A 12248-nucleotide genomic window follows, 5' to 3' on the forward strand; every position below is an offset into this window, starting at 1 on the left:
AGAAACGAGCTGAGAAAGCTGAACAAAAAGAAGCTGCAGAAAGAAAGGAACGAGAGCAACAGAGAGCTCATGAACTAAAGCTAAAGAACTAAACGTGCAGCGCGATCTGGCCAGGTAATTGGCAAATAGCATGTCAATAAATGAAAGACGTTCAGGTGAAGCAGGAGTATAAGTAAGGAATCTCATGCGGTCTTACAAGGTAAACGATATGGAATTGTTTCAAGTTACTTTTGAATGAACCTCCGAGAAGAACGGGTTGGCACTAAAGAGATGGCCACAACAGATTCTGACCGTTCTTCTTGGCGAAGCAACCAAAATAATTGCAAGGCTAACGAGAAACGACGCAGATTACTATCAGAAAGTAAAAGCTGTGTTGCTAAGGAAATATAGGCTGTCAGCTGAGGCTTTCAGTCGTCGTTCTCGGGAGACCAATAGAACGCCGGGCGAGTCTTTTCAAGATTTCACTTATGAGCTGAAAGTCAATTTAATTGAATGGCTAAAAGGGGAAGGTGCGTTCGGTTGTCAAGACGAGGTTATTGAGTTAACATGCGTGGAGCAGTTCTATGGGTCCTTGAGCGAAGAGATGCGCCTGTGTGTTCAAGATATGGGACATCGAGTGCGTGTTCCGTGACCACGTGTGCACTAGTAAAATGTATCTCGTCTTGTTAGTAGTCCGTGTCAGTATAGTATTCAATGCTAGTAGTAGGCAATATGTTCAATGTCTGCTGCGTGGAGAAGACTATTTCCCTCATTTTAAAATTTACCTGATACTCACCGCCATTAGTGCGCGACTCGGCCCCATACAGTAATTGCGTTGGTTTCACTGTTGAACAAGCGCTCGGCGCTTCGGTAGCAAGCGTCCGCTTGATCAGGCTACCTTTCTTAGCCTAACATCTTCAACATTTTCGATGACCGTAACTGCGAGCGTCAATTTATATACCGCTTTTCTGAGGTATTTTGATATTTCACAAGAAAAGTTGTGCATTCGGCACTTACGTCTTTCCTACATAGCCGTGCTTACCTGGACATTTAAGCGAACGAGCTTATAATCCTATTTAATATAGTCCCTGAATTCTGCGACAGTCTATACATGTCATTTTACTCTTTCACAGCCTGCTATGGGGGCTTTGCATTTGTTTTTGTCAGCTGAAAAGTGAGCTGTCAGTGCCCGAATCCTTTTTTTTTCGTTTGGTTCTTTCCTTGTTACTCTTTTTCTCCCTTGTCCTTTTTTTAATCTTCAGGTCATAGCTTGTTTAAATGTTCGGAAGCTGTTTACACTTATGCTGTGCACGTAGTGGAAGCGAAGTATAGAAGAAAACAATTTATGTACAAACACAATATACAACGGGTCTGTTTTATTTTCTATCCTTTGGGGTGCAAGGCATCTGTAATTTCTCGCCTTATAGAAAGACTAGTAATCAGGGGGGCGTGGTAGTGCTGGTCAGATATGGAGTGTGCGAGCAGAAGTGCGAAAACACACTATATATATATGTGCGCTCGCCTGAACGAATATCAGAGGAAACAGCATTGCACCAGATGAGATTTATACTTACAAATAATTCGAGCCTGCCAATTTTACAGAATGTAGTACGCTCGAAATTCGTTCTAGTGAGATTAACACACCGCAGCATTTCTTCGCGTATAGTGCACTGCTTTTATCGTCACCGCGCGACGACTGTTAATGTTGTTAATAGAATCCAGCCAACCGTTCTGCTGGACATATACTATCAGCGATGGCGGTCGCTCGATAACAAACTGCACTCACGAACGAAAAGCTTTGCGAATTCGGTCCCACGTGCCCGACAGTCTGCAGATGAACATTTGTCTGTCTTCGAAGGCCGTGCACGAGCTCGGGCGAAAGGAAAGTGCTCGCCAGTCCTTGAGCAGAGACACACCAGTGTAACGAAACGACAAACCAAACTGCATGCTGCTCTGATATGAGCAACGTCATTCCACCCGACACAGGTTGTGTAGTTGGGCTTGCGCAGGTCCGCTATTTCTTGTAGAAGAAGCATTGGTCTGTACGGGTAAGTAAGAACAAATTAATGCATTGTAAAAGGCGCAATAAAGAACGTACATTTGTGATTTCTAAGACATCAAGGTTAGATCAAAGTGACTTATTATTTTATTTGGCTCCTTCTTATATATAATATAAAAGCTTTTGTCTTTTTCATGTAACTTTTTAATGTTTTACAGTTTTACGGTTTCACAATTAAGCGTTCAAGGCATTTGCAGCCACTTTGGTATCAACTAACCCGTCCGTCAAAACGCGCGCACACACACAGTCCATTGAAAGCAGTAAGCACACACGTGTCACTTCCTCTCTCTCTCTCTTTCTCTCTCTCTCTTCCGCCCAAGTGCAGACAATCAGGACGACGGAGGTGGGCACGCGGCAAGCATGCTTTTCTGCATCTCTGCCAACTGCCTGAGGAAACCTTCGTTGGGGCGAATGGCAGGCCTGGCCGTGCGCGTCTTCTCCAGGGCCTGGTGAAGATCCATTCCACGTCGCAGTATCAGAAAGGCCAGCACGAGGGCGCACGATCTGCACGCAAAATCAGAGGGCGTGCCCACTGACATGGAGTCCCATTCGCAAAAGGAAGTGATCTTTCGTGACTTGACGCACTGCTTAAACGCGTAACAAAGGATATGTTAGCGACAGGAAAACAGAGAAGGCAAAGCGCGAACTCATGGCTGCGTTTACATCCGTAACGACATGCATCTTATGTACAGTGTTCAAGAGACAAGAAATTTGAGAAATAGCACACCGGACACAAAAAGAAAATAAAAAGAGATACAGATTAAAACTATACAGCTCAGTGCCCTCATCAGCGAGAATGCTTAAGGTGGTCACGTTTTTCTTTACTTTCTCTTTTTTTCAATATGTATGCGTTTCAATATTACATTTCCTTTACAGTAAGAGCTATTCATAGGGCGCTTACGCATCTATTAGTATACAGTGCCGTTCAAACGCCTTATTATTTTCCTTCCGTCTGGTCAAAAGAGCGCGCGACAGCTTTAGTGTTCGAAATGTGCGGTTCACATGCATGCACGCGCATATCGTACAATGCGCAGCTACATTTCATGGATGTTAAATGTGTTTGCACGAATAATCATGCTCGCTGAGCCTCTAGTTAACACACCTCCTGGTATCCGCACAAGCCAAAGGGGCCAGCTAGCGACGATACAGTTCGATAATAAATTCGAAGCTATATCACATGCACATGGGCAAAGAGCCATTCATACACGTGCACTCACCAAAGCTTTCAACGCTACAACATTCTTGGCAACGCGGGCATGGATATCGCAAGCACTTAAACATGCACGCACGCTATGCGCCAAACGGTGTCCCGCCAGTATACGTATACACGTTGAAACCACACACACGCTTTTTAAATCACACAAACGGTTCTAGACAATATAGTATCATCGATGCCGTTTTCCAGTATTCACGCAACATTGCCCTCCAATCTGCAATACGCACGCATATATTTTCGCAACGGAAATTTACCTGCAGCGGGAAAAGTCGCTGTGCACAAATTTCCGGAGAAAAATTCGTTATCTGAATAGAAAGCAACGCGAAATATTGCAGTGGAGTAGGCAGGCACTAGCTAAATAATAGCTTTTCGTTTTCGTTTTATTCAGAAGCCGCGCGTTAAAATTTAGAAATGAAGATAAAACTTAGATAAACAATTCGTTGTAAACACAATCCGTTCATTCGCTGCCGAGGTAACTGATCTCCTTTTATTTATTCATATTACTTATTTATTTATTTATTTATTTATTTATTTTCGGCTTTGTTTTTTTTGTTTTTTTTTTTTTTTCACGAGTCGCTTGTGAAGTTCTCCAGTGACGGCTTTTTGTGCTTCTAATCCCTAAAATGGCACTTTTAACACAGCCCCGCACTCAGGAGTCCCTTAACAAAATAGTGAAATAGTCTCGACAGTAGCATTGTTATTAAAATCTGATCAGAAACAATCCTAGAGCGACCCCTATTGAGCACAAATGAGCCTCGTAGAAAAGTACAAGGCTGTTTCGATTATTTATTCACACGCTTTTCCAAAACTATACCATCTCCCAATATGGTTACGAAAATAGCGGGACATGAAAATTGCATTTTCAATTAAAATAACTGAGGTTTTCAAGCGGATTTGTTGATTCAACATTATGACTGTTTCTTGCGGCTTTAGGACATTCCGCGCCGCTTATCTGGGCTTCTTGTGAGTCTCTGTCAGTGTTTTTCTAAATTCATCTGTTCCTCCTGAACTGAGGGCGCATTAGCTCATGTGCCTGGTGTGTCATAGGTTCGTAACTTGTTTCAGTTCCAGAAGTTTCTTGACAGCTTGGCCACCGCGTGGCTCGATGAGAGTGTGACGTTGTCGTTACGTGGCGAGCTCTTAGGCGAAATAGACAATTCACCCGTGTGAACACCCCTAAATTACAAAGCTGTTTCGTTAAAGCTTTACTGTTTCTTCGTAGCGTCCATTAGCATTGTTATGGCACTGTATTTGCAAGGCCTAAGCACCACTACTCTACTTTGTTTGAGGAAAATAAAAATTCAGAGGTAATTTTCTGGACGTCCTGTCTTCCCCTCTGCTCCCTGTTCCGTGTTGTCCTTGATGCGAAAGGTATCTGGTCACCACTTCCCACGCTTTCCGTCCCACAACATCCTAGCGGAAACTGCAGCATTCGGTTGGCATCGCTCGTGTATCGCAAGTATGGACAAAAGGTGTGGGCACCTGGACACGCCTGCGTTGCAATGCACGAGTACGGATCCGCCGGAAGAGAGCGCTCCATCAATGAAGTCGCACGCGGTGTCGATGGTGGCCCGAGTCAGCGTGAAGTCTGGGAGATCCAGCAGTTCGAGAGACAGATAAGTCAGCCCGAGGTCTTCATGGAAGTTTGGCACTGTCGGGGCGACCGCGTTCACGACGTGTGTCACAGCAAGAGACTGCAGCAGACACCAATCGGCAGCTGCATCCTGGGAACCTTAAGAGGTCTGGATTTCAGTATGCACAATCAATCTTCTACAGTGCAAGTGCAATACGAAAGGTCTGGTTAAAGTTTTAGGTGGGAACACCACTAAAGACAAACATTTAAATACGTTGGAACGCTTCGTCAAAGGTATAAAAAGAGACAGAAAGCAAGGAGAAGAAAGGCAGGGAGGTCAATCGGACGAGCGTCCAGTTGGCTACCCTACACAAGGGCAAGGAAAATGGGGAATAGAAAGAGGAAAGATGTAGAGAGCGAACACTACAAGCACGCAGGATGATGCAAAGGAAGATTAAAAACGGTGACTCAGGTCGGCACGCTTCAAGAATTGCACCAGTGCACGAATAATTTTTGTGACAATGGCGGATGTGCTAAAGGCATAAAAAATTAAAAAGAGGCATGGGGTGGGGGGAAGGGGTCACACACAACGGTGCATGGGCGCGATAAATGCGCGCGGTCACAGCTAGGTTTGCAGACAAGTACGTCATTTCCGTGTCATTTAAGAAGACAGACGGCGCAATGGCAAATTTTTCTTTCAGTTTTAATATTCTGGGAGATACAATTATTTCTTTTTAGTTTTCCTCTTTTTTTAATTTGCCTTTACTTTGTTCTCGTCCTTGGCGCTGTTGCTGCTATAAATTGAGATAACCAATTAATGTGCACTGCGCCCTCGACCTAGCTGCGACCTTCCGTCAATGCCAAACACATACCATATGCTTCGCTGCGCAAAAAGTATGCTTCACCACAATACATTATGTACGCTTCACTGCATAACGTTACTGTTCTGCGGTGAAGGTGACTACAAGAAGGTAGATAATTATGTAACGCACATAAGACTCTTGCACATGCTACAACCAACCGATGCTATTCAAGAAAACTGTGCTCCATGGCATGATGCCCATGACGCCACTACTTGCGCTACTTGTGAAAGGACGCCCGCAAACGCCTCCAAAAACGTTAACTAGCCAATGCCCCAGCGTATGCCCGACAAAGCAAGCACAGCTGGCAACCTTCCGTCTTCGTTAATCTAGCGCGGCCAAACACGTTCGTCAGCGAAAGCCGTGACCTTCGCTGTGCCGTGAGACGCAACGGAGACATGCGACGTACCTATGTGAAGTCCTGGAATCACTTCGCCCACCTGAAGATCTGGTTTGAGGTCAGGCACGAAACCCATCGAGCCGTCAAAACGCGGCGATGATACCACGCGTGGCTCTCCTTTTGAGTCGCGTGTCTCGACGAAGTGGCGGCCATCTGCCGTCCTGACGCTCGTCTTCACATTCTTCAGTGATTTTATATCGAAAGAAGTTATGCCCTCCATGCATTTGTTGATGTTGTGGTTAGATTAAGTTTATATGCCCTGATTAGTACATGCAATGAACGCAACGTGGGTTTCGTTCGTGCGAGAAGCTGCGCTGTGCTTTCCAATTTTCAGAACGGTTAGAACTATGAACATTTTACATTTCGAACTTGCCAACTATCGCTACATCCACTTTTGCTATTTTTATTTATTACATATGGTCTACAGTAACGATCAGCGAACGATAGCAACATCTGCTCAGCAGCGACACCACCTTTTTTTTTTACAAACCAAACAAAGAGCATACGACAGCTACAGTATTGTGCTGCCATCTATGCTTTACAAGAAAAATCATCCTGCACATCTTTCTTCCCGCCTTGTTTGAATGTCATCAGGCTTATTCACGCCATCGTGAAATACATGACGGTATAAAGGACAGCTACGTTTAATCTCATGAGAAGTTGGATTATTACAAACCATATACATTTTACATGCTTCCGTAAAATTGCTCTGAATAAGAGGGCTTTTAATGTCTTTATTATGACGTACTCTCTGCGCTTAATTTAATATGTTCACTGCTTTCACCAGTTCTTATGGCACAAAACGCAATTTTATTAACACAGTTGGTAGAACATTACTAGACTGTCTCCTGGTTTCTTTTTCCATAAAATGAAATCTTGCTTTGGATTAATGTTCTGGTTTTCGTTCTAAATTGTGTTCAGGGTCCCAGTGTATGTCTGTGCGGAATATGTATGTAAAAAACATGAAACGCACCCTCATATATACGTGATAGTGTTACGTTAGGCGTTTTGACGTACGTACAATGCACTGGCACGTACATAACTGAAATCCTTTAAAGTTGGACATTTCCGTTGGAATTGTCAATTTTGAAACAAACTTCCAGTTACTATTCTTTTTTTACAAGCAGGGTCAAAGCTAACTCAAGCTGCAAAAGAGTAAAATCAGAAACACTGCATTTACTCTAACCAGCTGCAACAGCTCTACTGCAGTTACTCTAGCTGTAATACAGTAAAATCAGCTCTACTGCAGTTGCTATTCTTCTGTGCAGTAGAGCTAAATTACTCTACGGCTACTTCTCTATTTAGAAGCGGCATAGTTCCGTTATGCTACCCCTGATAAAGTGCATGTGCTCTAGAAAATGCGCCGTATGTAGGGCGCGTCCTTTGTTTTTCTTTATCTGCACCAAATTTTTTAAAATTGCCTGTGGCAGATAGCACAATTCTAATCCTTGAGCTTAGGCGGCCATTACTTCTACGAGATGTTTAATTGAATAATTAACATAGTTATTTTAACTGTTTAATTAATTACATTAAGGCACGCATTTTCATCTACGAATTGTAACTATAGTGAGATTGCAAGGCATATCAACTTGGAACGATTTCTGAGGATGTCACCGGCTTCGAGATATACGCCGTCGATCTGGTCGCTGATATACGCCGTCGATCTTGCGATAACAATGTACTTTTGTTACACTTACCTTTTTACGAAAACGCTTTTTGATGCAATGAAGCACAAAAGTAACTGGAACGCCACTGAAATTCGGCAGACACTTTGAAAACTGGTGCAGTCCTGAAAATGCGTTTCGAGTTAATAGAGAGTTTTAGAATAGGGGCCCCAAACGTTTTGGGGCCCCAAAGAAATAGCGTCGAAGCCACTGCGCATGCGCAAGACGCAAACTCCGTTTGGGTTTTGCGTTGGGAACGCTATTTCACCGATTTAGCGTGAGCCCAAATAGCGGCCCCAAAAACTTTGCGTCGGCAAACATGGCGGCACCCATCGAAGCGACGGCTCTAACCTAGCACAAAACTGGGTTCGATTCGCGGTAACGCGTGAAGTTCGCAAGCTAGGAGAAGTGACTGCGGTTATCGCTTTCTCTCAGCTAGCGTGTGTTGTGAAGATTGACTCATTAGACGCCGCTGATTTTGAATTCGATTGTGGATTTTATGGCTCGTAGGCCTAACGCGGCTAAGCTTGGCTGGTGAAGGCTTGTAAAGTTGGTTTGCTCAAAACTAAGCGCAACTAATTGTTTGCTGCTTACAGAATAACCTCTAAATTGTAATTAAACACGAATACACGCAAGTCAAAGTTATTATTCCTATCACAAAATGGTATATGTTATTTAATTATTTCTAATAGCTTTTCTTTGACGCCGTAGTGGCGCTGTCAGCGCAAGACGGTATCCGCAAACGTAAAACCCTATTCTAAAACTCTTCAGTCCTACGTGCCCCAACGCTAACACCCGCAAAGCTCTTTGGGGCCCCAAACTATTGGGGCCCCTATTCTAAAACTCCCTAATACGTCTTGCGAACTCACAGGCATCCATACGTAGAATGAAATATGTTCCGTAAAGTAATTAATGAAAAGGTTAAGTAGTGTAATTGTATTAATTATTCAATTAGGCATTTTGATTTCTCGTAAAAGTAATCGCACCCTCGTGTAATTTAACTCAAATGTTAGAATTGTGCTATCTGCCGCAGGCAATCTTAGAAAATTTGGCTCAGCTAAAAAGAAACACCTGGTACGTGACAAGTAACTACTCCCCCGACAGAGTAACTTTCACAACATTATGACACCGTTTGTCTTTAGAATGCAGGCTCCTTGCTTCGCAATGTTCCATTTCATTTGCCATTCTATTCTTACAATGGGTCGCGCCGAATGACCGATCCCATATCCAGGCGATAACGTCATCGCTACGGCACTAGAGCCACGTCCGAACCAATGACGAAAACACGGTCCCTGGTGTGTATTACGGAGGCGTGACACAAGGGCATTGTACTTCTAGTTTTGTTGTTGTCGTTGCTGCTTCGGCTGCCATTTAAGGCAAAAAAATTCACTTCAATCGGTGCAATCACAGCAAAGGTATAAAATTATGCAACAACTTCTACATCTGCCTGCAGATTGTCGTAAATATCTTTCAGCAAGCACGAGCTCATGTACGAGCATCAGCGGAGCGCACTTCAGGCTATTTTGCCTGCATCGAACTGTCACTAGCAGTCCCGACATGACATGGATGGAGACGACCCTCGCACATTGCCTTTTATTGCGGACCAAGGCGCCATAGTGACCCCGTCACCGAAGCTTCAAATGATATGTATATTTTATTTTCAACCTTGTATGTACATTTAAGGGTGCTCAGGATTTGTCGACAACTGACGCATCTGTGGCAATGATGAGAAATCGCCCTCGACTCTACGATGTAGTTTCTAGCGTGAGCTTATCGCAACTCCGACCCAACTCATTATCGTTATCCTCACTGACAACTAGAATGTACAATGATATTTAAATAAGTGACACATCATATAGATGCAAGCGCAATTAGCGCCCCTCATGGCAGGTGGAATGCTCACAAAAAAGCGAGTTTAGACGCGTCATGTAAATAAACTGTGTCGAAAGATGGGTCACGTGAATTGTCCGAATTTCTGCACAAATATTCTGTGGAATCGTAAAAAATTAACTTGAAACTGCCAGAGCGTATACTCTCTTCATCTGTGCCATGTTCGTTCTGGAAGTAGCAGCTTGCTCCTGCATCGTTTACGCGAACAAGACCAAAGCGCGAATAGAAAACCAATTTTTACCAGCGGAGGCCCAGCTCACTCATTCGACATTGTTAACATACGCTTCGATAAATTTTTCAGTCAAGCCAAGCCACCTGTTGCAGGTAGATTGGCGGGAATTGACCCGATTCGGCACATGGCTCTCTCAATCCAACCCACTATATAGCACTTACACGAAGCCGAAAATTTAGTGCCCAAAGCCAAAACGGAACTTCACACTTGCAGGATTAATTGATCGACCCGCTTTAAATTGGCCGACCCGCCAGTTCAGCGGGCTTTCGCCTTTTTCTAGACACTCCACCGGGCACAGGTGGCGTATTCAACTAAAACTGTTGAGGTGAAAGCCATCAAACCTGTCACAATATGCACAGAGTACAGCAGTTGGTACACATGAGCTGAAGTCCCGATAACTTTGTAACAACATTTTAACATGTCAGAAAATGTACTACCATCGCGTGGATGACCATTTCGCTAGCAACCAAATATATTAATATCAGAACCGGGATATGTCCAGGTGCAGTACCTTGGGACATCCGATAGTACTTTCAAAATGAGACGTCCGGCGCGGTCATTCGTCTCCGAATTTGTACGCGGATATTATGATGTAAAGCGGATGTAATACGGACGGAGTGTTACCACTGGGCTCGCTATCTCGGTAGGTTAATTTTCATGGGTCCGCAAGGTTATAGGTAAATCGGTTGTAAGCATCGCCACTGCTTTCGCCGGTGTTTCTCTGTCTATTTGCTTGCTTTTTCTTTGCGCACTCTTTTGAATGACAAAGATATCCTTCAGCCAGTATGCGAAGTATACCAACAACACATCCTCCTTAAGTACATTCCTCACGCACCCCGCCTTTATGTGTGCCTTTTCACGGTATGCCGTACTTTCGTTCTGGTTCTGACGCACGTGTTTTGTGCGTCAGTTCCTGTACTGCAGCGGTGCTTCGCAATATACTTTACTCTGGCAGCAGTTAAGAGCTTAATATTTGGTCTGCGATGACCATTCGGTCGCCGTCTTTTGTTATCGTATTGTCAACAGGCTACGTCAGCTTCACCCTCCCAGTATTTCCTAACGTTCATAAGGTTACTCATTATATTAAGAAGGGGGAAGGCAGGTTTATATGAGCCGGACAAAGTTTTCTCGGCACATTTTAAGATGGCTCAACTCTGCCATCGAGACTCTGGTGAAAGAGAGTTCAACTCAAGAAGACTCTGGAAAACAATCTCCGTCACGTACGCAAGTCCTACAAGGAGCAGACCAGCCGCTGGTCGAAGGAGCGATTCAGGCAATACGCTCTGAATCTGAAGACACTGGAAAATTTCCCTTGCCTCCATTTGTCAACGCTATAACGGCCCTTGCAGTGTGCGGGCACTTGCCAGTGTACTGCAAGGGCTATATGTGTAAACTACGTTTTCATTATATGTCCTTGGCAGGAGCAAGAATCGGACCGCATGCGAATTAATTTTTAAAATTTGGCGCCTGTCTTGTTCTTCTCTCTCATTGCATAGCGAGGGTCTCGGCTATGGTAGCCTTTATGCCATGAGATAGTATACGAGGGCAACTTATTGGTCAATTGCCTGCTCACCTCCTAGTTTTATAACCTACCTGTCTCTATTGTCGCAATTAACGAAATTCATCATGAACATCGAGAAACTAGCCCGAACCGCATTACCACCGTAATCATGAGTGGCGCTGGCTAACACGCTAATGGAGCGCTAGGTGTAGTACACTTCACAAATACCCAAGAAACTGGATTTGCGGACGCCCACCGCGGTTCACTGGTAGAGCATCGCGCGTGCAATGGTGAAGATGGAGGCTCGGCGCCTAGCTAAAGCAAATTGTATTTTCGCCGACTTTCGTTTACCTTTTCCTTATTGTTTATACGAGTACTGCTGAATTAAAAAAAGAAACAGTAACTTATCCTATGCTTTCCCTAGCTTCATTGACTGTTCTCTTTGTGTGGTTTTAATCTAGCAGTTCCATAAGTGATACGTCTGTTAGTGTGATTAAGAGAGTGGATTCTTCGACAGCTCATTGGATTAGCTCGTGTTTGCAACGCATGCGTTCATGTATTCCTGGTTTGTACTATAAATAATTTAGTTGTATGTGGCACAAATGTCGAAATCGGTATTTTGGTTATACTGCGCATCCTTCTAGCAGCAGTTATGTGCTTCAGTAAGTACTAACTACGCACGTCTTTTTTACTTTCGTACATTGTCGCTTAGATCGTCTATATGGCTTTTACTTTAAACGTTTTTCGACATTGCCTACCACCACAAAGCGTAAATAGGAATAACAAACCATTTAAATGATAGTGTCTGTGCTTAGGCTAAAAGGTAAAACCTACTCTAAATGTACAACTTTTGCTATTTAGAGTCATCCCAAAG

General features: G+C 43.9%; 1 protein-coding gene across 2 annotated transcripts; it reads right to left on the reverse strand.

Moving 5' to 3' along the window:
• Positions 1–1109: 1109 nt before the first annotated feature.
• LOC135919366 (dual specificity protein phosphatase 3-like) lies at positions 1110–6546 on the reverse strand. 2 transcript variants are annotated; one of them, XR_011512717.1, is made up of 4 exons: positions 6097–6546; positions 4737–4986; positions 2311–2542; positions 1110–2019 (listed from the first exon to the last, which is right to left on the reverse strand). XR_011512717.1 is itself a non-coding variant. In XM_065453131.2 (3 exons), the coding sequence occupies exons 1-3, from the start codon at positions 6305–6307 to the stop codon at positions 2368–2370; spliced, it is 636 nt and encodes a 211-aa protein (XP_065309203.2). In that variant the 5' UTR covers positions 6308–6546; the 3' UTR covers positions 2029–2367. The 2 variants fall into 2 exon arrangements, 1 of the variants encoding a protein (XP_065309203.2); XM_065453131.2 differs by lacking the exon at positions 1110–2019 and having other exon boundaries at positions 2029–2542.
• Between the last annotated feature and the right edge of the window lie 5702 nt (positions 6547–12248).

Source organism: Dermacentor albipictus, chromosome 1 (genome assembly GCF_038994185.2).
Source record: "Dermacentor albipictus isolate Rhodes 1998 colony chromosome 1, USDA_Dalb.pri_finalv2, whole genome shotgun sequence".
NCBI classification, from domain to species: Eukaryota; Metazoa; Arthropoda; class Arachnida; order Ixodida; family Ixodidae; genus Dermacentor; species Dermacentor albipictus.